This window comes from Platalea leucorodia, assembly GCF_965183815.1.
Source record: "Platalea leucorodia genome assembly, chromosome: 7".
Classification (NCBI taxonomy): Eukaryota; Metazoa; Chordata; class Aves; order Pelecaniformes; family Threskiornithidae; genus Platalea; species Platalea leucorodia.
The window spans coordinates 23,458,571-23,482,050 of NC_138829.1; the positions used below are offsets into that span (position 1 = coordinate 23,458,571).

General features: G+C 38.5%; 2 protein-coding genes across 4 annotated transcripts in view; both read left to right on the forward strand.

Annotated features, from left to right (window-relative positions):
• The window catches only part of SEL1L (SEL1L adaptor subunit of SYVN1 ubiquitin ligase), a 36,932-nt gene extending 25,006 nt beyond the window's left edge, over positions 1-11,926 (forward strand). Inside the window, exons 18-21 of one of the 3 annotated variants that reach the window (XM_082318115.1) lie at positions 1,623-1,697; positions 2,825-2,997; positions 6,804-6,932; positions 8,364-11,926. In XM_082318115.1, coding sequence (XP_082174241.1) covers positions 1,623-1,697; positions 2,825-2,997; positions 6,804-6,932; positions 8,364-8,567 — 581 coding nt within the window. In that variant the 3' untranslated portion in view covers positions 8,568-11,926. Of the gene's footprint in view, positions 1-1,622; positions 1,698-2,824; positions 2,998-6,803; positions 6,933-7,120; positions 8,311-8,363 lie in introns of those variants that run through there. The other 2 variants (XM_082318116.1, XM_082318117.1) reach the window with 2 other exon arrangements.
• A 1,905-nt stretch (positions 11,927-13,831) lies between these two features.
• STON2 (stonin 2) overlaps positions 13,832-23,480 on the forward strand; it is a gene marked incomplete at its 3' end in the record, with an annotated part of 83,927 nt that continues 74,278 nt past the window's right edge. Inside the window, exons 1-3 of the mRNA XM_082317348.1 lie at positions 13,832-13,879; positions 16,417-16,620; positions 17,559-17,687. The remainder of the gene's footprint in view (positions 13,880-16,416; positions 16,621-17,558; positions 17,688-23,480) is intronic.

Consider the following 23,480-nt stretch of genomic DNA (forward strand, 5'->3'; position numbering starts at 1 on the left):
CTGAATTCCTACTGAAAGTTTTGTTTTAGTTTGGTTTTGGTTTTTTTTTTTCAGTTGGCCTGCAGTAGCCCATTTAGTAGAACGCTAGAGTGCTTGAAGATGTAATTACGTAGCTCTTGTTCAGTTAGAAATTCAATGAGACTCTTGTCCTCTTTCCTGCTCTTCATACTGGAAAGAAGTCAGTTTTAATTTTCCCCTCTAAGGATAGCTTTCTGGCCTAAAAGTTAGAATACACTTAAGTTCTGACTTACGGGATTTAAAAAATGGGATAGGGAGAGAATGCTTTAGAAACTTGCACTGTCCTGAAAATTTTCCTGCCTGGACTTCCTAAACACAACCTTAACACTTTATTTTTAAATCTATAAAGTAGGAATTGCCTACTAGTTTTATCTTTGGCCTTTACTATGCATACAAGCTTCAGTTTCCTTTGTTCTTTATCTTGTAATGTCTTTTCTCAGCACTTTTTTTTTCCCAGATTTTTTTGTGACTTTACTTTGTAGTATTCTTGAAGCAGGGATGAAAAGCTGGGCAGTTGGTTCTGTTAGACTTGAAAAAACTTGTCCCAGGTCTTTTATTGCAACTAGGTGGCTAGAACTTGGATTTCTTAGAGTTTGAGGTCATAGGGACACAATGGAAGTACAAGTGACAAATCTTTGTAGAAACTACAAAACTCAGTATTTTAAACCTTCTGGATCTCAAATCCAGAAGTCTAGGTGTCTCATTAGCAGCTTTAGCGCTTTGTATCTTAATACGAAAATCAGCTATTGGTGGCTGTTAGGCTAGTCTAGCATCTTAATTTCCAGTTAATGTTTTTCAAATGTGCCTTAGCGACTCATCTTTAGGTAAGCTACAGCAGTGACAGTCTTGGCTGGGAGTGCATTCTTGCAAAGGAGTCTTTCCCTGGGTTAAAATTCTGATTGTCATTACTCGGATATATCTGCATCTCGACTGGAGATGAATTTAAAATTATTTTATACACTTTATACAGAAAATCTGTATGTCAACTGTGAGATAGTATAGCTGAAACCATACTTACACTAGAAGTGAAAAAAATTATAAATCCTTTGAACTCTCTGAACTTTGATACTTCAGCAACCTTCAATTTATGACATGGACAAGTAAAATAACTTCTCAAGTATATGTAGCACTGCTGTGCATAATACACAGCCTCTGGCTGGTTAAGGAGTTTAAGCCTTCGTTTTACGTGACTGGTCTTGGTTTTTAGATGGTCAAACTAAAATAGCTTATGCTTTAGCCTTGTATTTGAGTGCATCTTTGAGAGAGCCAAAATTGTATGCTCTTAAGACTTGCATCTTCTGGCATTCCTCAAGTATGCTTCAGAATCTCCTAGAGCAGGAATGGGAGAGACACTTGGCAAGCAGTATTTCAGGGTGAAATGATACAGTTTGTTCCTAGCTTTTGTGTGGGCAGATATACGAAAGACCATATAAATGAAAGGGATTTTTTGTAAGTTTCAGATGAGGTACTCTTGTTTGTGCTATAGCACAGATTACTTCAAGTTTTTAATTCATTTCAGCAGACTGAATATAAGCATGGGGGTTTTTTGTGGTCTTGTGTGCATATACCATGCTCCTATTTAACTGAATTACTTTCTTCTCTAGAAGAAGCTAGCATAGTAGGAGAAAATGAAACCTATCCTCGAGCTTTGCTTCACTGGAACAGAGCAGCTTCTCAAGGTATGTCCGTACCTCACAATTCCAATTAGTTTATTTTTGATAGAGCCATTAATGTTTGATTTCATGTTTTTTATGAAACAGGGATGGAAGGAAAGCTTACCTCCTTCTGTTCAACATGAGTTATATTACACATAGGGTAGTTGCTGTTCTTTATTTCACTGTTAGCTATAATGTCATTGCAATATGCTTGCAGTTCTGAGCCACTCTGAGATCCTGAAGATTAAAAGGACTAAAACACAAATGTACGGTGTGTTTCTTTTGCCATTCCATGTGGAATTATAGAGCAGTGTTAAACAGCATTAGGAATGTTTACACTGACTTTTCTAAAAATAAATCCACTTGGAAAAATAGATACAAAGTACCCTTTAGGATTTTGGTGCTTGTCATCATTTATAGGAAATGCAATTTCCTATTCAAAGCAAGCAAAGCTCAGTGATGAAGAATGCAATCTTGATGTTCAACCAACCCAAGTTTAAACTCTGGTTGCTTGTGGTCCTACCCTAAAATAAGCAAAACTAAACTTAATCATTAAATATCTCAGTGTGAGGTCTCTAACTTTCATACAGGTGCATCTACATTAATGTCTGCCTACTAGCTTTTTACATAAGAGCAAGTGTATTGTGCAAATAGAGCCTAAGAGTTTTGTCTAAAAATCTTCAGACCTACTTGGCTTTTAGTAGAAAGTTAGAAATTGAGAGGATGGAATGGTTAAGTATTCAATTACCAAATGATGATGAGAGACTGTTTTTCAAGTTTTCAGTTCCTCTGTTTTAAAAACAAAACTGAAGCCCTTAGTGACCATATAACAAATGAAAAGTTTTTCTGTAATAAGTGACTATGAACAATATCATATAGCTTTTCAACTGATGCCACTAAATAGCAATAAAAATGTTGGTAGGATTACGGGGAAAAGGACTTTCCTGAAAATAGAAATTGGTTGTGTTTTGGGTAGCTAAACCCAATTTAAAAAAAAAAAAAAAAAGCTGTTTATGTGAGAGAGGGAAAAAGGGAAATAGTTTGTGCAAACTGGAAAGCAGTACTAAAGCCCTTATTGCATTTTCATATGAAACTAAAAGGCTTTCTTTGCCTATCTGTTTTATCTTTCTTTGTTGTTTTTTGATTTATAGGATATACTGTTGCAAGAATTAAACTTGGAGATTACCATTTTTATGGTTTTGGTACTGATGTTGATTATGAAACTGCATTTATTCACTATCGACTGGCATCAGAGCAACAGCACAGTGCCCAAGCAATGTTTAATCTGGGCTACATGCATGAGAAGGGATTAGGCATCAAGCAGGTGAGTAAGCTGTAGCTGATAGTCTGCTTCATTACGGTGCATTTACTAATATTAGATTAAGTCCATAACCACTACTGGTCTTTGGGCACTATATAACCACTTATCAGGAATTAGCATGTCTCCCAATACGTTCTCCAGTAGGAAATGGGTACGTATATCCATTTCACACTTACCTATGTGAAGAAATGAGGCATAGACAGGGGAAAAACTATTTGCCCAAAATTGTGAAGATTGGCAATAAGAGTGCCATCTGCTTGAGTAATGCTTTCAAGACTTTAAAGTGTGATGAAATGAGTGCAAATCAATTCCAGGTTCAGAGTATTTTAGCAGAAGATTGTTCTCATCTCTGAAACACTGGTTAATTTGTTTTCTGTATCACGACATTTTGAAAACAAGTTCTGTGCATCTTCAAGTAACAAACCATAAGCACCAACAATTTGATTATTAGCTAAGGTTTTTCAAATTTGACTAGGCCACAATTTGCTTTACAAATTACATTGCCTAAAAGAAGGCAGTATATCTAGTTCTCTTAGGAAGCCTATGATGTATTGCTGTCCATGAGTTAACGAAAACTTACAGAATCAGAGCTACCTGTTCCTGTATATGTCAAAATAATGTGATTAATAATTGCATACTAATTTTGAGCAGCCTACCTTACCCTAATGTATGATTAATTCATGCAGTTAATGTATGAATTTAGTAATATCTTCTGGGTTACCTGAAACTGTAAGAAATGGTTTCATTTTCCTTATTTTCAGTGAGCTTCAACATTTGGGTTTTGTTTAGGTATGCACCTTTTAATTATTCTGTTGGTCTATTAAAAGACCCATTTTTGCTTCTTTTCCCCTCAATTCTTGGCAAAAGGTTAGAACAGCAAAGGGCAAATCTTGGGTCATCTGTTACTTTGGCAGCAGCAAGCAATCAACATTTGAAAACTGCTTACTGACCTAGCTGTAGAAGTGACAATACAGTACACAAACAGCATTATTTCTAAAGCTTATCTTCAAATTTTATTTTAGGACTGTTTTCTGTTTTTAGCTCAGTCCTCAAAACTAGTTAACTTCTGAAAATGAGCTTGCCGCTAAAAGCAACAGTACTAAAGTTTGGAGTTGTTGGGTTTTTTTTTTGTTTTGTTTTTTTTTTTTAAATCCTTTCAGACATGGACATTTTTAGTTCTTTTGCTTCTGCCTTGAAAACAACTCAATTTAGAGCAAGTCATAAAAACTTTGAAAATGTTGTTACATCATGTTCAGCATAACTGCTAAGAATTTGAGAAAAATGAGTCCTAATGCTATCACCTGCACAGAGTATTCTCCAACCTGAAGCAGAGATGGCTACACATAGATAGCTGAAATGAGTACACAAGGGCTCACCATAAGCATATGCAGCGTTGCTTTATGCAGATGAGTAATACTTTCCTCTCATACAGATCCACTATGAAGGGAAGGGCCAGGGAAATGGAGATAGTTAATATAAATACAGGAGAGAAGCACTGACAGCGTCTAAGCAAGGACATTCCGTGTACAAAACCAGTCTTAGGAATTCTGGATATGTAATGTCTTTGCTTGCTGTGTCCTAAAACTTTACAACTGTAAGATGAGAGGATGGAGATTTAGGACTGACTAGATAAGACTAAAATGGTGCTGGGCTAGGATATTCTGAAAAAGGCTAAGACTGAGTTTTGAAAGAAGCAAAAGAATATCTGGCTTTCCTTTCCCAGAATGGAAACTACTGAATTTTGAGTACCTCTGAAAATGACTGACAGTTAAAATCATGCTTCCTGATGTAGCAGGTGATGTCTACCACTGAAATCTGTTCTTCCACTAGAGGCCTGTGAAAGGGACATATAAAGATTTTTAGCACTGTAGTAGCTAACAAATGGGGGATTTATTCTGTTGAAGAAAGGGACATGTACTCTTACTCTCTCCCCGCCTATGTCCACGTCGTTAAGATTGCAAGCACTCCAAAGTTAAGGAGAACGATTCAATAAGGTGGCCTGCACAACTTCAGGTCACTGTTCGTTCTGGATAATCCTGAATAAATACGGTATTTCTTACTGGTTGGTTTTTGTTGGTTTGTTTGGGTTTTTTGGTTTTTATTTTTGGTTTTGTTTTTTTTTTTTCCAAACAGCTTTTGCCTTATTCTCTCTTATTGAATAAATAGTCTTTCTTATATATATAGGATTTTGTGCTATACTTCCTGTACATAGATGGTATTCAGACTGTTTTTTGTTGGTTTGTTTGGGTTTTTTTAGGTTTTTGATTTGTTTGTTTGTTTTCCCAAACAGCTTTTGCCTTATTCTCTCTTTACTTACTGAATAAACAGTCTTTCTTATATATAGGATTTTGTGCTATACTTCCTGTACGTAGATGGTATTCAGACTCATACCAGGACAATGCCAAATATTAAGCCCCTTCAGAAATCTCACATGTGTACACTGTTACACACTTTTCATAGATCTAATGTTGTCCAATTCCTGAGCCTGCATGTCAGAATGAAGACTGTTTCCGTATAGTGCTCAAAATAAGAACGAATTAATTTCATTGAACTAATTTTCTCATGGTCTTCTCTTAAGATTTGGCATGGTATTTCAGTGCTGTTTGTGTGTTAAAGCTCAGACTCCTACAGTTATCACTTGTCTGTCAAGTGAGAGCAAAGAATGTATAAGCAGAATGAAGTGCTTGCTAATTAGAAATGAAAATAAGCCATAATTTAGGATCTGCTTCTACACTGATACTAGCACAGTACAAAGGAGGTAAGGAAACACTTTTAAATAGTTACACAAAAGACAGACTTTCCAGGCTCAAGGAGTATTCAGAGTTGTTCTATTGAATTAAAATACTAAAATGTGAGATAGTACATCTCATTCGCATAATCCATTGATTTTCATAGTGTTACTTCCACATGCGTTGTGGAACTAAGCTTTGCTGTATCATTGAGCAGAAAATCTTTATGGTATTTCACAATCAGGATGAAATTATAAAATAAACATGTAGCATGAAGTCCTGGAGATTTTTCTTATTTTAAGTGTCCGATTTGGAACACTTCCAGAGGTGAGCCTACACAGGCCTGTCCTTCACATCCCTGAGTGAACATAGGCAGTTTGTATCCAAGTATCCTAACATTGCACAGTATGTATCGGAAGCAGAGCCAAAAAAAACCCAAACAAACAAGGAAAATTAAACTATTCAGGTACATGTATCCTCTGTTCTTCTTGTTCTCTTCTGTGGTAGCTGGAACAGTAATTTAAGTTCTTCCTAAAGTTCCTGGCTGTTTGTGCTCATGCTTTTGCCAGGCTGCCCTCACTAATGCAAGTTTTGGATAAGGAGTAGAATCTAATTTGGGAGTATGTGCAGAAATGGTTAGAAGCTGCACTATGCATCAGGCATACTGTAGTATAACTGGGAGGAGTTGCTGCTGCGTACTCCTCTGTGACTTGTGTCGTCTTAGTCTTTCATGTTTGGTGTGGTATTGCAGATGTTAAGAGTATACTAGAGTTACCTAAATATGTGCCGTATTTTACAGTGCATGGGTTGAATACGTTAATACTAATCTCTTTGTAAGCTTCAATTTTAGTATCGGTTACAATAGTTTCATCCTCAGATCGAAGCTTCCCTTTATTTGTCTATTCAAAGGTGAACATCCATCAGAAAAAAGGGGAAGTCTTACTGAGTGGTTTTTGTTTAACTTGACCAAAACCCTTGTATGCAAATTACAGTATACAATAGCTTTTAGAAAAAGCTCTACATTTTATGGTTAATTTTTCAAGTCCTTCAAAATTGAGCTTTGTATTTTGTGAACTTTAGGATATTCATCTTGCAAAACGATTCTATGACATGGCAGCTGAAGCAAGCCCAGATGCTCAGGTTCCAGTCTTCCTAGCACTTTGCAAGCTTGGAGTGATTTATTCCTTGCAGTATGTACGAGAAATCAATGTAAGTAATGCAGAATTAAAAGGCAAAACAAGAAATGTGTTTTCCATTTTTAAAAGAAGCTTGAGTTGTAATCTTACTTAAGTAGAAGTCTTACTTGAGCCTTCTGAAAACTTAGGATAGATGTGTGTTGTGTTGTTGCACGTTAAGAAAGATACTGAAGCTCTGATTCGTATTTCTTATTTGTGCAGTTGTGTGAAACTGAAATGTACGCAGCCAGTGCTCTCCTGTGCTGTTCTTCCCTTGAAGAGAACTTCCCTAACCTGTTTGACTGTTCTTATCCATGACCATCTGCTATGAAAGTTAAGCAGATGATTTCAATGACATAATCACTGTTCAGGAAAAAAGAAGTAATTTTTTGTAGCCCTAATTCTCATGCTATTTTATATTCAGCTGTAACAATCCCACTTGAGTTGTGTTTGATTTCTACGGGAAAAAAATATTATTTATATTAGATAGTTTAGCTATTGTGCAGAGTTTTTGCTGAGTGATAAAAAAAAAAAATCTGCCTGGAATTTAGGTGAGTTCTTTCCATATAGTGTCTGAAATATTTCTCTGTATTCTGACATCTTACTGCCTTTTGAATTACTTAATAAATTCAAATGGTATGGAACTTATTACCACTTGGAGCAAACACAAGTTCAGGTAATCCAGCTAAGTCTGACAAAATTTAATAGTCTTGAGACTGGGGACTTTCAGGAGTGGACAGTCAAAATACTCTAAATCAATTGAGCAAATAGCCATGTAGCACTCACAGAAGCTAGTATGTAGAACACGAATATTCCAAGTTTTAAGTCTGCTGATGCAAATTGGCAATGACTCTGTAGTACCATCAGGTACAGTAGTGAGGCATAAAGTGTGTGTTGGCTAATGCTTATGCGAATGGCAGTCTGATAAAAAGGCAGTCCAATCAAAACTAACAGTAAGTCACTTTAACTTCCCTGTACCTTATCTGCACAAATCTCAGCATTGTACCACATAAGTATCCTGGGTCTTAATGTTCTGTCATTCATGGTAGTCTGCTGATGGCTTCCAGTTTGGCTGGACCGATCAGTTCACTGCCTCTGTGTATGTAGTACTTACTGCTCTTTCTTTAAGACAACTAGTATGGTTACATACTTCATTTTGATTTAAATTGCGTACTTCGATGCTCCGTATGTGAAAGCCACAAAGCCTATCTATCAAGAACCTTCATCTCTAGAACAGAAAATAGAATAGCTCATCCTACACAGCATGGCTCTTAGACTTATTGGATTTAGTTCCTGGAAATTAAGAACGTCACTGATGTGATATTATTTTTTCAGAGAGGAAAAGAGCTACTGAAGTTTTAAAACTGGTACTTGTACATGAAAAATGTTACAAGTCAAATTTAAAATCAAAGTAACTTCCCATTCTTGCTCTTTGACGTGATGATGTGGACTTCTTGTTTCTTAGATAAGGGAGTTATTCTCACATATTGATATGGACCAGCTGCTGGGGCCTGAGTGGGACCTTTACCTTATGACCATCATCGCCTTGCTTCTGGGAACCATTATAGCTTACAGACAAAGGCAACATCAGGCAATTCCCAGACCAGCAGGACTGCGGCCAGCTGTGCCTCAACAAGAACCACCACCAGAGCATCAACCACCACAATAGCAACAAGAGCCTCAGTGAAAGAACTGGATTTTTCCAAAACGAACAGTTTTCATTGTGATTTAGGACTTTGGATCAACAGTCCCTCCCCCAAAAGAGGCGCAGAGAAGTTTAAAAAAGTCTGAAAGCTGCTTAGAATGATGCCTTTTTTCAGGGATAAGAAAATTCTTTTGAAACTGATTTGAATGTTATTTCAGTGCCAATGGAATAACACTATGGCTTTTTTCATGGAAACACAAGAGTGCTACTACAAAAATGTTGCCTGCTGTATCTAGTTCCTCTTTATTCAGAGTCCTTTTCATCTCTTAGAGAGAGCAGAAGGCTAGCATTGGAAGGTTTTTGCCTGCTTGATAGCAGTTGCCCTATATAAAAGTAATAACAGTAATAGTTTTATGGCCGATTTAAGTCCAAGAAGCTGAACTATATTCAAACTCTAAAAAGACTAGAGCTGTATGAACTTATATTCTGATCTGCATCCCAAGTATTTCTACAATCCTTATTTCGTTACTTCTTAGTATTTCTTACACTTTGGTCTTTTATGCTGTCTTGGATGGTTTAACATGGATTATTTATAAACTCTGTAAAACTAAGCCAGCAAACATGCCACTCTCCATTTGTGCTTTTTTGTTTTAAGTATTTTCCTCCATTCCTGTTAGACTAGACAGTTCTCAGCAGACAGTATGTAGCCCAGGAGGCGGAGTGGGACAGATTGGGTCTGTAAAGCTCATCAGTTGAAAACTATCCACACAGTGCCCAGATCTCGCATCCTTCTAAAACTTTTTCGGAGCCTGTGTGCTTTGCAATAGTTAATGACATAAAAACAAATTGGTAGTGTTCCTAAATTATTTAAACTTGCTCTTAAAAAGAGGCTGAGTCTAGATTGCAGAAAGCACCAGTATTATTGTGGACACTGAAGAAAGGACAGAGCCAGAAATCTCAGTGAGTTAGCTTACTTTTTTTATTTGTTTGTTTTTAGAGGTGGAAGTTATGTATTTAATTTTCAACAATCCTGTAAGTGATCCGCACTGCAAGAAGGAAATGTATGTTGTATCTCGTACATGCATCTGTTTAATGCATTTACAAAAAAGGGCCCCAAAGATGCATACTCCCTACAAAAGGGCGTGGACTTATGCCAGTGATGCTACTCCAAAGTTTGTCCAACTGATAAATATCGTATGTTAGATTACAGTAGTGCTCTGGCTGTTGCCAGCCTCTCTTGTACGTGGCATACATGAGAAAGTGAAAATAACGTCTCTGGCTGTGCCATCTTGAGGATCCCTTGTAATGAGAAAATCCAATGAGAAAGACGACTAATGGTTTATGGCTTCTTGATACCACCAGGTCAGTGCAAAGGCCTTTTAATGAGTGTAAAGAATATGACCTGTGGACTGATGTTTTTAGACTGCAAGAGGAATCTTCACTTAGTAATCATTTTCATTGAACTATAATTTCAGGGGTTGGGGGTGGGAGGCAGTGGGGGGGAGTAGCTTAGAGGCAAGAAATGCAGGAGTTTCTGTTCTTATTTACCAATGGCAGTTAAATATTTGTTTCTGTACTAGCATTAAACCCTCCAAATATACTGTCTTAAAGCTGAATGAAATACAAATGAGGAGGCTTTATAGCTGCTTTCTGACAAAAGCTGTTGTGTTTAAAGGGTTAAGGGCTTCCTTTCCTGCAAATATTTTTCCAGTGGGTTGGCAGCAATATCGATATGCTTTATTTAGAATTGAGACTTTGGTATGGTTTAATACTTAGTACATTTGTAAGGAGACAGTTGCACAATAGATCTGTAGTTTGGGAAAGAAGATAAGCAATCCACTCTTTTGTAAACTGAAATGTCATGGATGACTGGTATTAAAATATAGGTAGAACTTCTCAGTACTTCAAAATGCTTATGCTGGTTATGTGAAGACAAATCTTTCATTTTAGTTTGGAGGGTTGCAGCATGTGACAGAGGAATGTCTTGTTCAGTCTTAATCATCATTAGCAGATGGAACAGTATTGAACTTAAATGTAGTGTCTAAAATGTACAGCACTCCCCAGCTGCATTTCTAAGATATCTGACTTCTGAACACTCCCTCTGAAGTATTTTTGCCTCTGTCACTTAATAGCTTTTTTTAGCTTGGCATGAATAAATTAAAGATTATATGGAAAATGTTTTTCAGTTAAATACCATTGGTTCATTGGTATTGGTCTCTTAGGATGTTTAAAAATTTTGTTACTGCATTATTAAAATGTTTTGGTTGTTTGATCTATTAGAACTAAATTCTAAAAGCTCTATCCTATTTGCATGAGAATCTCTCATCATTGCTGCTGTGTGACAGTCTTAGAGCTGACTTTCACTGAACCTGATGCATTTTTACATCCCAAGAAATCAGCAGAAGAAAACGATCGAAGATCAGCAAGTTATTTCACTTTAAAGAACTGCTTTTTGAAGAAGCAATAAGGAAGTCTTTCTCCTGCTTTTTTCCCTTCCACCAAATTACTACCACTAACTTTTTCAGATGACATTCATTTGAATGAAGTGGTAGTAGTAAAAAGGTACTTACAATAAGTAACGGCAAGTTAACTCAGGGATTAAAGAAATGAATAAGTTTCTAAATCAGTTGTCTACAACGTGACTTAAGTTTTTGTGACAATCCCTTGCTACTCTGTTCTGACGCTTGCATTTTGAGGGAAGTACATTTAACTCCTACTAGCAATATCTTTCTTGTTATGCACTCAGTTTATCAAGCAGCTTTTTTCCTAAAGGAGCTGGGTAGCTCAGTTTACTGCAATGAAGTACTGTTCCCGTTTGGTAGTGCACAGGTGGTCTTACAGTTTATATGCAGGAGTATTTTAGAAGGGAAACTTGATTTAAGAGAAGCCTTTCTGGGTATGTTCAGCATGCTTTGAATAGAAAAATTGTATTCTTTGTCTATAGTAATGTAGGCCAGAGCCTGCCTATTTGACCTTCCCAGACACATGCTCTTCTCTCCCTGCACAGAGAATGGAACTACAGAGCAGTAAGTGTTATCAGTGGGAGTTTTATATGTAGGAAAACTGTAGAAAGATATGGGGGGAAAACATTGATTCTGTATCTCAAATTATTAATCAAACACACTAGCTGTTCTTGCTGGTTTACAACTCTGAACTGTTGAGAAAACAGGATTCTAGGTCATCACTCTGGTGAAAGTTGTCCCAGAGCTGTCTGTTGAAATAATTTTCCTTGGTTTATATTGTCCATCATTGGACAATGTAATAGAAGATAAGGCCTTTGATACAAACATCCCAATGAGACTCTTACAAGAGTTCTACTCGCTTTTTAGTCATCTTCCATAACTCAGCTGCTCTTATTAAAGTAAAAAAAAAAAAAAAAAGAACCCTATCAAATGTTGTTCTTTTTGGAGAAGAACATTAAAACATGGATTGTGAAAGGACTTTTAAGACTATGCATTATCTAGTTTCCACCTATTATATGCTAGTTTTGGCCTATAAAAGGGGATCACACTCACCTTTGCAAGTTGCTTCCTTTTTAGATAGGCAACAATGAACTGAAATTCTATTTTTGTTTCAGAGAATATTGAACTAAAAAGATTTAGTTTGATTTGAACTATGTCAAATGCATATGGCAAATAGGGACTATTGGGGGGAACCCTTTGTTTTTATCAGCTGCAGTTCTTTAAAGGGTCTTGTAGGAGTTTTGTAAATTTACTTTGTATTTAAAATCAGTATAAAGGCTGGTTAAATGTAATATAATTGTGTAAACAAATTCTGTTAATAGAAAGATGTACAGATTCATTTTGTACTGTATCTTTAATCTTGTGAAATAAAGATACCACCTGTGTGGTTACCCTCAGTGTTCACAGTGGTTATGGTAACAGAGGATGTCAATTGTTAGTCGTATGCACTGATACATGCCGCTGCTAAATGCATCCCTTCCTATAAGGATACTCGCGCTTCTTTCACTTATATTCTTCTTCAAAAAAATAAATCTGTTAATTTAGGAGGGGCATAGAAAGGGGAATAGAAAGTTATGCATTGTATCTTCAACTGTGCTAGAAACTTGCTCTCTGTTTGTGTGTACGTGTAACCCGTTCTTCCGTGTATACAGCATCTGTACTGTGTGTGGCAGACACAGAACTGCTGTGTGATTCGAGAAGAGTGACCGATAACTGGAGGATTATTGTTGCATTTTTCAATACTAATGCAGGGATAATACAGTGACTAGAAACGGATACTGGGGGAGGGACTGCTCCAAGCTGACAAGTTTGCTTGCTTTTCAGGCCTTTTTCAACCCACTCATCCCTTCAGGCTCCACCTGTTGAGACTCTTGAGTCCTCCCTCGTAAATGTATTCTGTTGGTTTGCTTTCCGATGTGCTTATTAATTTGGAAGAAAACATTAAGGAGAGGGAAAGTAAGGAGAGTGAGGGAGCAATGATAACGGCTATGGAAGGCATCAATAGGTAAACTGTCTCGGGCATCAGCCCAAGTTACATAGTTTTCTGAAGTATTTGGAGGCTTCCCGTGTTGTCTGCTGCTGCCAATAGCACTTGTTGCAGGTAGGAAACAGAACTGCTTGTACTAAAACCAGCTTGAGTCTGACTGATGTAGCTCAAGCCTAGTGAGGTCATCCCTCACTTTCCAAAAGAGCCCGTGGCTTGAGATGCAATTGCTGATGTGCTCAAGTGAGATGGGGTCAGAAGTGTATATACCTTATTTTACTTGTAGCCTGTAGTCAATAGGGAGTTGTTTTCTGTGGTGGGACTAGAGTACCAGGTACATACATGATTGTGGGGTTTGGGGGTGGGGTCTGTTTTTTCTTTTTGATTTTAAAGAAAGAGCCACTGAATAATGTTCATTGAAAGCTAGTATATTTGGTTTGGTTTCCTGGCTTAGTTGGTTTTGTTTGGTTTTTATGTTGCTTTATTCTCCTTAGTCTAAGACTAAAACAGTTCATTTAAAATGAAAATATTAATAGAGATTATAGTTTGTAGACCTGTGACACTTGTTTCATTAGAATGTGTTATTTGATGTAATGCAAAAATGTTCTTCCTCAGCTCTAAATGATCCAGACCTTAATGGCGTTTCTGAATCCTGACTTTAGTTCCTATTTTTATAAAGAACTATTGAGGAAAAACGTCACTCTAGTCTACTTGTTGCAAAAAAAATTCAGAAGACTGTAAATGACTTTTTCCAAAGATAAGTTGAGGGAGGGCGGTGTACCATCCATCCAGGTAATGAATACATTAACATCTAGTCTTAATTTTCATTTTCAGAAAGAAAAATAAGTGGAGAGAGAGCACCACTGTAGCTGCATTTCAGGTAGCAAGAGGTAAATGTGATTTAACTTCCACAGCACAGTAACTGAATTCTATAGTGAGTCTCAGACAAAATGTTTTTACCCCAAAAGGTATCAGTGCCACTGCTGCTTATTCTGGTAAGCTTTCCTAAGTGCAGCAGCATTTCAGACAGACCTCCACTTAAGGGATAGGTTGCTCACATTTTTGCTTCTTTGCTACCCAACTGTTTGGGCTCTACATAACATGGATTGCAATTCCATATTTTTGAAAATAACTTGGAAGAATATTAATTTTTGTGTCGCAAAACACTTAAATTATATTTCTCCAATTCTGCCATCAGGCATTTTCCGTATTTCCTTCCTTATTTTTTTTTCTATGCCTGTTTTTCTTCATATTCATCCTTCCTCCTAAACACAGGCATAAACTGTACTGTAAAATGATATGTTCCAGTTCCCATCTGTTATTTATGAACGTTGCTCCATTTCTGTACAAGATTCATACTAATTTTTTTCTCTTTTTATTGCTTCTAATTAATTGCTTTTGCCGCAAAAAAAAGTTGTATGGGGGGTGGGAGGGTGGTGTATTTGCAGCCACAAGGGGGCATCAGTTATTAAATGGTGACTTGGACTTGTTAAAAAATATTTTAGATCTCAAAGATTAGGAAAGAAGTAACTTCCACACTTTCAGTCATTGCCAGATCATGGGAGGATGTGTGTGTGTAGAAATACTCACACATATGTATTGAGAGAAAAAAGAGTGTTTGGTTGCAGGAGCTTCAGAAACTTACTCATCAAAATGAAATAATTCAGTACTCTTATTTCTCTCATATTTGTAGAGCAAAAGTCCAAAATTAAAAATTACTGTAGCTTCTGGAAAGATCCAGTAAAGAATTACCTTCCCTGGACTGTTAAAGCTTTTTTAATATGTATATCCATCAACCTGCTGTTGTACTACTCTGCCTAGCAACATAATATTTTGGAATATTATGTACAGATAAAATGTGGACTAGTTGGGCACAGCCTCTAGGACAGTGGCTACTTCTGCAAAGTTAAATTCAGATTTTCTTCGAGTACAAATTCTTTCCCCCTAAAGCAAGTGAAAATGTTTAGCAACAGGTAATGAAGATCTCTTTTAAAATCACTTTTTCACTGAGACTGTCTGGTGAAATATTTGAGCTATCCAAATAACTTGAAATCTGTATTTTTACAATATTTTACAGTATTTGTTTCTGTCCAATCTTACTTCAAATTTTGGTAGGCTCTGGACTTTGCTATATACTGAAATTCCATTAATTAATGGCATTTTAGGTGCTTCTAAATAATTTTTTTTTATTATTTGGAAAGTTTCCCCAGATCTATTCAACAACAATTTTTAAAGGAAAAGCTTGCTTGCATTACTAGTATTAAAATGGATATGTGGAAAAAAAAATCCAATACACTTTATAGACTTCAAAGTCATTATTATAGCTGATGTTAAAACTACTAAAGAAATATGTGGCATGTTCCAGTTTAAGGCTTATAACTTTGAATTATAAAAAGGCTACTTCTTGGAGAATCATCCAGCTTTGAGTTCAAAGGCTAAAGGCCTGAAAATCTATGTTTGGTGAGTTTTCCAGTAGCTGATTACCTTCATTCCTGATGCTGTGAGACCAAGAGGACTTGAGTTAATTCTTTTCAGGTTGTATTTAGTTTCCTCTCTGGTTCTCATCACATTGATTATAGGACTGGACAGTCCATTAGGAAGAATAGCCACACCAAAATATGTATACATTTTATTGTGGAATCCAGCGTGTAATGTTAAATGTTCATCTGTAATTGGATAACTAAAGGATTTCATATCTCTTACAAATAATTTTGAGTCTGACTTGATTGTTGAAATCTGGGAAACATTGCACAGAAGGGAGGTGACTATAGTAAAAGAATTCAGACCCAGTGAGATAAATGTGGTGATCTCACTGCATGCAGCTGTGTTGGCTTTTTCTGCCCCCTTGCTAAACAAACAGCCTTACCCAATTTCCTACTAGGACTCTAATCTTTTACTCCATGGAAGGCAAAGGGTGCCAGTAGGTAGGAACTTCTCAAAACACAGCAAGAAAGAAGGGTTTCTTCATTAATTTATTATCGGAACTAACAAACATTTCAAATCTAGTGTCTCATTAGTCCTCTCTTTAGTACTGTGAAAGGTGCTAGAACAAAAGATAGACTGTGTCAATTGAAAATACTATTCTTTATCTAAACTCAGCAAACAAAATATTCATTTCCACTGTCTCCTGAGGATTTCTAGATGCCAAATCATAAAAGCTTTCTTGCAGCTACAGAAAAGGAAGTTTTCAAATTACATAAATGAACCATGTTTGATAAGTCTTTAACTCTCCATGTGCTTCTTATATTAAGCATTTGATGTGTCCAAGTTCTTCCACCAGCCATAACACTCCTACCACTGCTATTCTACAAACTCTTCACTTGTCCAAATCACAGGCAGAACATGTTCTGCAGCTACTGATTACTTTGGTTTGCTGTTACATGGCAAAACAAAGGTGCCTGAACACCTGAGCAATTTCTTTCCTTAGGGAAAATGCCCAGTCTATGAATGGGAAATGAAGGTGATGGCCTACCATGCTGGAAACAGCACCTTGTCCCAGAGCTATTGGTTTTAAACTGATCTTGCCATAACTGACACATACGATTACACGAATCTCTCCTGAAGTATGATCTTTCAGGCTTGCCTGTGTCAGCTGAAGCAAAGAGTTCACTTGTATCCACGTGTGTACAAGGTAAGGAAGCTAAGCAAACAATCTTTTGGCACAACATATTTATTTTCTCTTACTGCTCTTTATGTTGTGTCAATATCAACCCATGGGCTGAGGAGCATGTGTGAACAAACCCTCCTGTGAGGCTGTACTTTGTCATAGAGTATAAAGAAGTATGTGAAGTACAGGCTTACTTAATCATGGAAGCGGGTCCAGATGGGTAAAAAATTCTGGAAGTGCTTCTGTACGCTTCTGAATTGGGCCTCCGTTGGGATACCACTAAGGGTTAAATCACACTTCTTCATTTAATACAATGAAATATATTTAATTCTGTTAACTGAGGAATTCAGTTAAATCTGCAGTAAAGCTTGCATGAAAATCATTGTTGTTTTATATTGGAATAAAATAGCATAATTAAGAGTTTCCCAAGATGTAATGAATTATTGATATCCTCTTTATAATGAAATATTAATATTAAAAACCCTATTATCTGTCAAGTTGGAAGAACAAAAAGTCAGGTGATGTGTATATTCAAAATAAATTAGAATCAGGATTGTTCTAGCCTTTTAATTATTTGGTACATGTGTTTATAGTTATGATCTCACATGCTCTAACCCTGTAGATACTCATCATAAACACAATTTCAATGTAGGTCAGAATACCAGCAATAGAATGTTGTATTTTTATGGTTAATATGCAACATTATGTCATATTCTAGAAAACAGAAGGACATAATCTTTGTTCTTCAAACACAAACTATTTGAAGTAGGCAAACCAGACTCTCTGGAGTGTAGGGGTTTTTTTCTTTTTTTCTTTTTTTTTTTTTTTCTCTCCCCTTGAAGGGGGGAAGTTCAAGTACATCCTACCTTCTTTCTTTTGTATGAATAGCAGTTTTCAACCAGAAATTTAATGTATAATTATTCAACTGGAGTGATTTCATTTCTGATTCTCTGATGTAATAGAATATTTCAGTGGAAGGGACCTACAATGACCATCTAGTCCAACTGCCTGACCGTTTCAGAGCTGACCGAAAGCAATCTCCGTGTTTCTAATTCTGAGAAGACTCAGGAAAACATAAGAACCTGTAACAGGTATGTTACCTGCTAGTCCTTCCATTCTAGATCTTACTAGTAAAAGTATTTCAGAAACAAAAAAGTAAAAATTTCTTACAAGTCCAAATAGAATAATGGTATTAAACAGAGCTGCCTGATGCTGTGGTAATGGAGTAGTAACTTTGATGGAATAGTTGAAGAGAATCAAATGTTCTAAATCATCTTCTCCTCCCCCCCCCCATTGTAAAAGGATATTGAATACAGGAACTTCAATTTACTTAATATCAGAAAAAGTAATCAGTGCTGGAGCCAGCTTAAGCCTGTTAACCAAGTTACATAAAAGAGGGAAAAGTGCTAAAAAAGCAATAGATTATATGTAAACCTTTTTCCTTTAGTAATATTTTTAAATGAAGAAACATCCCTTTCCTCAACTTTTAAACCATCTAAAGGCTATCAGTAAACGCGCTTATGGGTGAAAAGGACAGCAAAGATGGAAAACATGACTTATTTCTGGTGCTGACTCTTAATTACAACCTGATTGACAGAATGCTATGTGCTTTAGCAATGCAAGATATGGCAACCACTGCCACTGCTGGGCTGCTCCTGATAGCCTTTGTGACTACAGGTTCATAGTGCTGTTGTGAAAAGTGACTCTGTAATGGCTGATCCTGATGCTGTTATTCAGAAAACAGACAAGGAAAAAAGAAAAAGAAGAAATGGGATTCAGGACTTGACCAAATCCAGGAAAGGATTGATGGCCTTGGAGTCTTTTTCTAGTCAGGATCTCTCCCAGGCTAGTACCTCAGAGGTCAATGATGTTTTTCTGGATCCTGGATTTATTAAAGATGGGTAAGATAGAGGGAAACAATTGGAAAACTTATCTGTAGTTCTTTTGGCTCATAAAATAATTATGAGAAGAAACAAAGACAACAGTTGTACCTGAGCAGAACTATCCTGTGTCCTTGTTGTAGTTAACCTTTACACATGTAAAGGAGTAGGGCTACCAGCCTAAATCCGTCTTGGCCCATGGGCAGTATATGCAACTAAACATATTTTTATGGATAGTTTTGTTTGGGAAATCAACGTTTTATGCTGCTGGATAAGACTGCGCGTGATCTGCAAATACTGTTTGGGAATGTTTGAGTTGTGTGATTTTTCTCCCACCCACCTCTAGCTGGCACTCGTGTCAACGCTTTGTGCCAGAGGAGGTGTCCCCCCCACCCACCGCCTGGGTCTCGGGGGGCTTTGCCGTTCTGGGTGGGTGGCCCTGTACTTTATAACACGTGTCCCCAGATTAGTATGTACCGATAGTAAACCTTCAGACCTCTTTGAAAGCTCCTTCAAGACAAAGTCAGGTGAACCAGATATGCTAAACTGCCAAGCGTAACATCAGTTATCATAACTGCATGGTTACCTTGCACTTTTGAGATTTTCCCAGTGTTTTACAAGAGCACTTTAAAAACGGTTAGTTCACCTGGCGAAGAGTTAAACTTGTGTATTTTTTTTTTTTACAGTCAGTCCCCACTAGTAATTAAGGCTGTTATGATAATGTTTAATGCAAATGTGAAGGTTATTAACATTTTTCAGCTTGCAAGGTTCAATTTTCTAGGAAGCTCTTTGGTGACTTGATACTTCCTCAGCTCTCCAGAGTCATTCTCCGAATCTGCTAATGGGTGCATACGTACGCGTCTGTGCTCACCTGTGTAGGTGATGCACAGGTTCATTTTCCATAGCTTGCCTTTCATCAGAAGCCTTGAAATTGTAGTCGGGTTAGAAATTAAAGCCTCCCTAAAGACATTTGTGTATGCAAATTGCAATTGGAAATCTTTAAAGATCAAGGCAGAAATAAGATTAATGTTTTAGATTTATATTATTAGGTCTTTAATACTACTACAACTTAAAAACAATTTGGTCCATAGACATTGAAGTTTTTTCCAACCTTAATGATTCTAAGTTATTAGTCCGGACTAACACATAATGTGGGGATATTTGCTGATCTGTGAAATTCATCGGGGTCTAACGAAAAGATTTGAGATGCCTGTTAATTTGTATTAGAAGTGGGTACACAAAATCATCAGTTACAAGTAAATATTGTCGTATTTCAGCACATAAGAATGCCAGTTGAATGACCCCGAGCGGAAGGATTTCTTGCATGATGCTCTTTATCTACACCTTTGTGTTTATTTTTGCATTTCGGTAAGAGGAGGCTAACCCATCAGGCAGCAAAGTGCGTTGACTTTGAATCGTGTTTAAAAACAGGCCACGAAAATATTTAAAAGGCTTAACGCCGGGAAGGCGGGCACAACCGCCCGTGTCAGCCCTCCAGCCGCGGCCCTGCCGAAGGCCGAGCCGGCAGCTCCCCGCCTCCCGCCCGCAGCCCGCGCCGGCTGCCGCTCGCCCGCGGCCGGCGGCTCCCCGCGGGCGGCCACCGGCCCCGGGCGGGGCGGGGCGGGGCGCCCCCGGCCAATGCGGCGCCGCGGCCCCCCGCGCCGCCGGGGAGCGCCCAATGGCGGCGGCCCCGCGCCGCCGCGGCCCGGGGGGGGGCGGGGCGGGACGGGGGCCGCGCCGCCGCCTCGGCTCAGCGCCGTGTCCGCCAGCGCGGGCGGCGGCAGCCCTGCCCCGCGGAGCGCCTCGCCCGCCGCCGCAGGTAGGTCCGCGGGGGCTCGGGGCCGCGGCCGCGGAGCCGGCGGCGAGGGCGGGCCGGGAGAGCTGCGCGCCCGGGGCCGCCCGGCCGGACCCGCGGGGCAGGAGGGTGCGCGCCCCCGCGCTCTCCCTTCCTGACAGGCGAGGAGGGGGTTCCGCGGCTCTGGGTTTGCAGGGGCGGGCGGAGGACGTCCAGAAGCCGGAGCCGAGGAAACCTAAAGCGAAAGCAGGTGGCCCTGCTGGCGGGGCGGGGGCTGCTGCCTTCCCCCCGGTGCGTTCGCTGCTGCTTCGCCCTCTCTGCGACTCGGAGGAGGGGACGTGCGCCGCTGCGCGCCCTGAGGGGGCTGAAGTTTCCCCTCCGCGCTCCAGCCCTGCCCCTGGCCGGGGCTCGGGGCACCGCTCCCGGCCGTGGCCGGCTGGACCGCGCTTCAACCTGTCCCCCCTTGCGCCTGACACCCTCCGTCGTGGCTGTTGACGGTGAAGACTGTTTATGACAGGCAGCCTAGCAACCCCCCAGCCATCTTCTCCCAAATGAGTGCTTTCCTCTGTTATTTGTAATAATGCACGCTGTGTTTCTGTGTAAGCGCTAGCAGTTTATTACTCTGCGTCTGCAGAAGGGTTAATGAGTCATTAACAGCGGCATGTGGAAGCTGCTTGTATCCACCTACCCCTCAGCTGCTCTTTGCAATTACTCATGTTTTGGATTTTTCCTCTCTTGAGTCTACTGAATTGTGCTGCTTTTGAAGTTTTTCTGTGGTTAAGATATTGCAAGGCAAAGAAAAATTGCCACTCATTTTCTGTCGTCTTGTTTGACTACACTATGTATAATTATAGGTTAAAAAAGCTCAAATTACATATTTCCATGCAAAGTGGATTTTTCTGTTGATACACGACCAGACAGCCCCTTCCCTGCACATTTGCCTCGTTCATGTGTTAAATGTCCTTTCTGTACTGCAGTTCCACTTTCCTCTGTTGATTTTTAATTGTTTTGTTGACTAATTGGCTGTAACCAGACTCAACTTTTCTGATTTTTTCCCATGGTTTGATCCTTTTTGAGACTTCAGTTTTTAAGAGTGAAACAAGTTAAAAAAAAAAAAAAAGCTTGACTGCTTAACTAGATCAGGTGATGCTTTACAGCTCACATCTTCCCATACTTAGTTGTGCCTTTCGCTGGGAATTATCCTTAGAATAACTTCACAGCATTGGTTTGAGGGCATTTTTAGTATTGTCAAGGCAAAAATTTGGCAAACATTGGTGTTTCTTTACTTGTGAATCAGCTATGAATCATTCTTGTCTTCTGTGAAATGTGCATTTCATAAACTCACTAGTTTGGGCAAGTAAATTCCAAACTACAGGTTGATTGCAAAATGCTTATGTTCACTAATTGTGGCACGTGACTTTGATTTCTTTTTTCCTTTTCTCTGCCAAGATGACTGAAACATACCTCATGTTACACACAGAAGTGAGCTCTGGACTTTGCCTTAATATTTTCCAGATAAACAGGTTTGTTAGTAAACAAAGTTTGTGTTATCACAAAGAAGCTTGAAGAGCAGTTTCCTCCAGTGAGATGTATTATGTAGGATTATGCTGCATGTATGACTTTCCTAAATACTTAGTTTCCAAATGGCTAGGTTCTCTCTTCTCTAAGAATTTTCAGATTTGGTTGATTATAACATAAAGCAGTATTTGCTATGAATTACGTTCAATCTGTTATCGTGTTTTTGTCAGGTAAATCTTTGACTTTTTCTGTATAACATTAAAGGCTTTTCATGATATTCTTATGGAGATCTCAAGCACAAAGCAAGTAGCAGTAACTTCCAAGCAGATCTAACATACTGTTTTCCTTAGATATAGGAATACAGCTGGTAACTTTATGATCGCTGCTTTTTTGTAGTTGTAGCTTTTAAATTATTTTTAAAATACGAGTGCCATTAAGAGCATGACCATTAAACTTCCCAATAAGAGAAAAAGTCAGATTTCTTTTTCTCTGACATGTTGCACTATATCTCAATTCTGACTAGCTGTACTGTGTTATGATTCATGTCCTTAATTATCATTAAGGACTTAACAGCATACCTTAGTCTTTAACTGCAGATCTCTCCTTTACACAAGTTCCTTGGATCCCTCATTACGTCAGTGGCATAATTAATTCTCTGCTGTGTGATTGGTTTAGATAACAGTCCAAGGGACGCAAGGTAGAAAAGCAACAGCTGCATCTCAATAGTGGCCAGTTCCCCATCTCGAGTCCTTGTTTGTGCTACCTTGCCAGCTATCTTGTTAAGAACTGGCAGCTGGTACAGTTCTCTGGTTGAGAAACCCAGACTGTGTGGGGGTTAAAACCATATTGTGAGTGGGCTAAATACATCATGTTTATAGAGTTCTCAGTTTTCAGCTATCTCAAGTCTGGCATCAGCAAATGAAGAGGAGAAATGGTATCTATGTGTGTTACAAATCTCTCAAGATGTTCTACTCTGCAAGGCTTCTGTCTCCCCTGTTGTAGAAGTGGTGACTTTTCCAGTCAGTGTGGCAGTTGCCAAGGTGGCATCAGCTACAAGATCATGGCTTGTGGATTCTCCTGCTCTGACACTTTGCTCCTGGTAGTACCCTTTCTTCCTGCAGCTTTTCACCCAACTATTGCACTGAGGCTTTGTGCAAAGCTCTTGTCATGACCTTTGCCAAAAAAACTAACAGAATAAGTGAATTCTGAATTGTTGAAAAGCCCTATTCTTAAAGGGAGACTGAAAGTAAAGGTTTTAGCCTCAGAAGCTTTGCAACGATGTTAGCTTTGTCTTTGAAAGTTGGAAAGCTAAAAAAAAAAAATAATCAGGAAATAAGCTATAGAACTATAAGAATTCATGTGGTGGTGGCAATCTTCTAACGTAATCTTGGCCATCTTAAAAGTTGGATGTATCTGAGCTAATTACTTAGGCTCACTCTGCAGTCAGCTGGGAAAGGAGACCCTTCAGAAGGCAATTCTTGGGCAATTTGTCTGAATTGTTAGTTGTGTTACAAAAAAAAAAAAAAATCCATAAAGTACTCAATAGCAAAACCAGATTTTTTTTTTTTTGTCCTCTGATTTCTTAATACATTTTCTTTGGACTCTAACCATGCTGGATGGTTTCTTAAAGGATTGCAAGTTCTGTTAATGGATGTAATAACTTCACAAGTGGTTAACCTCAAGGAAGGAAT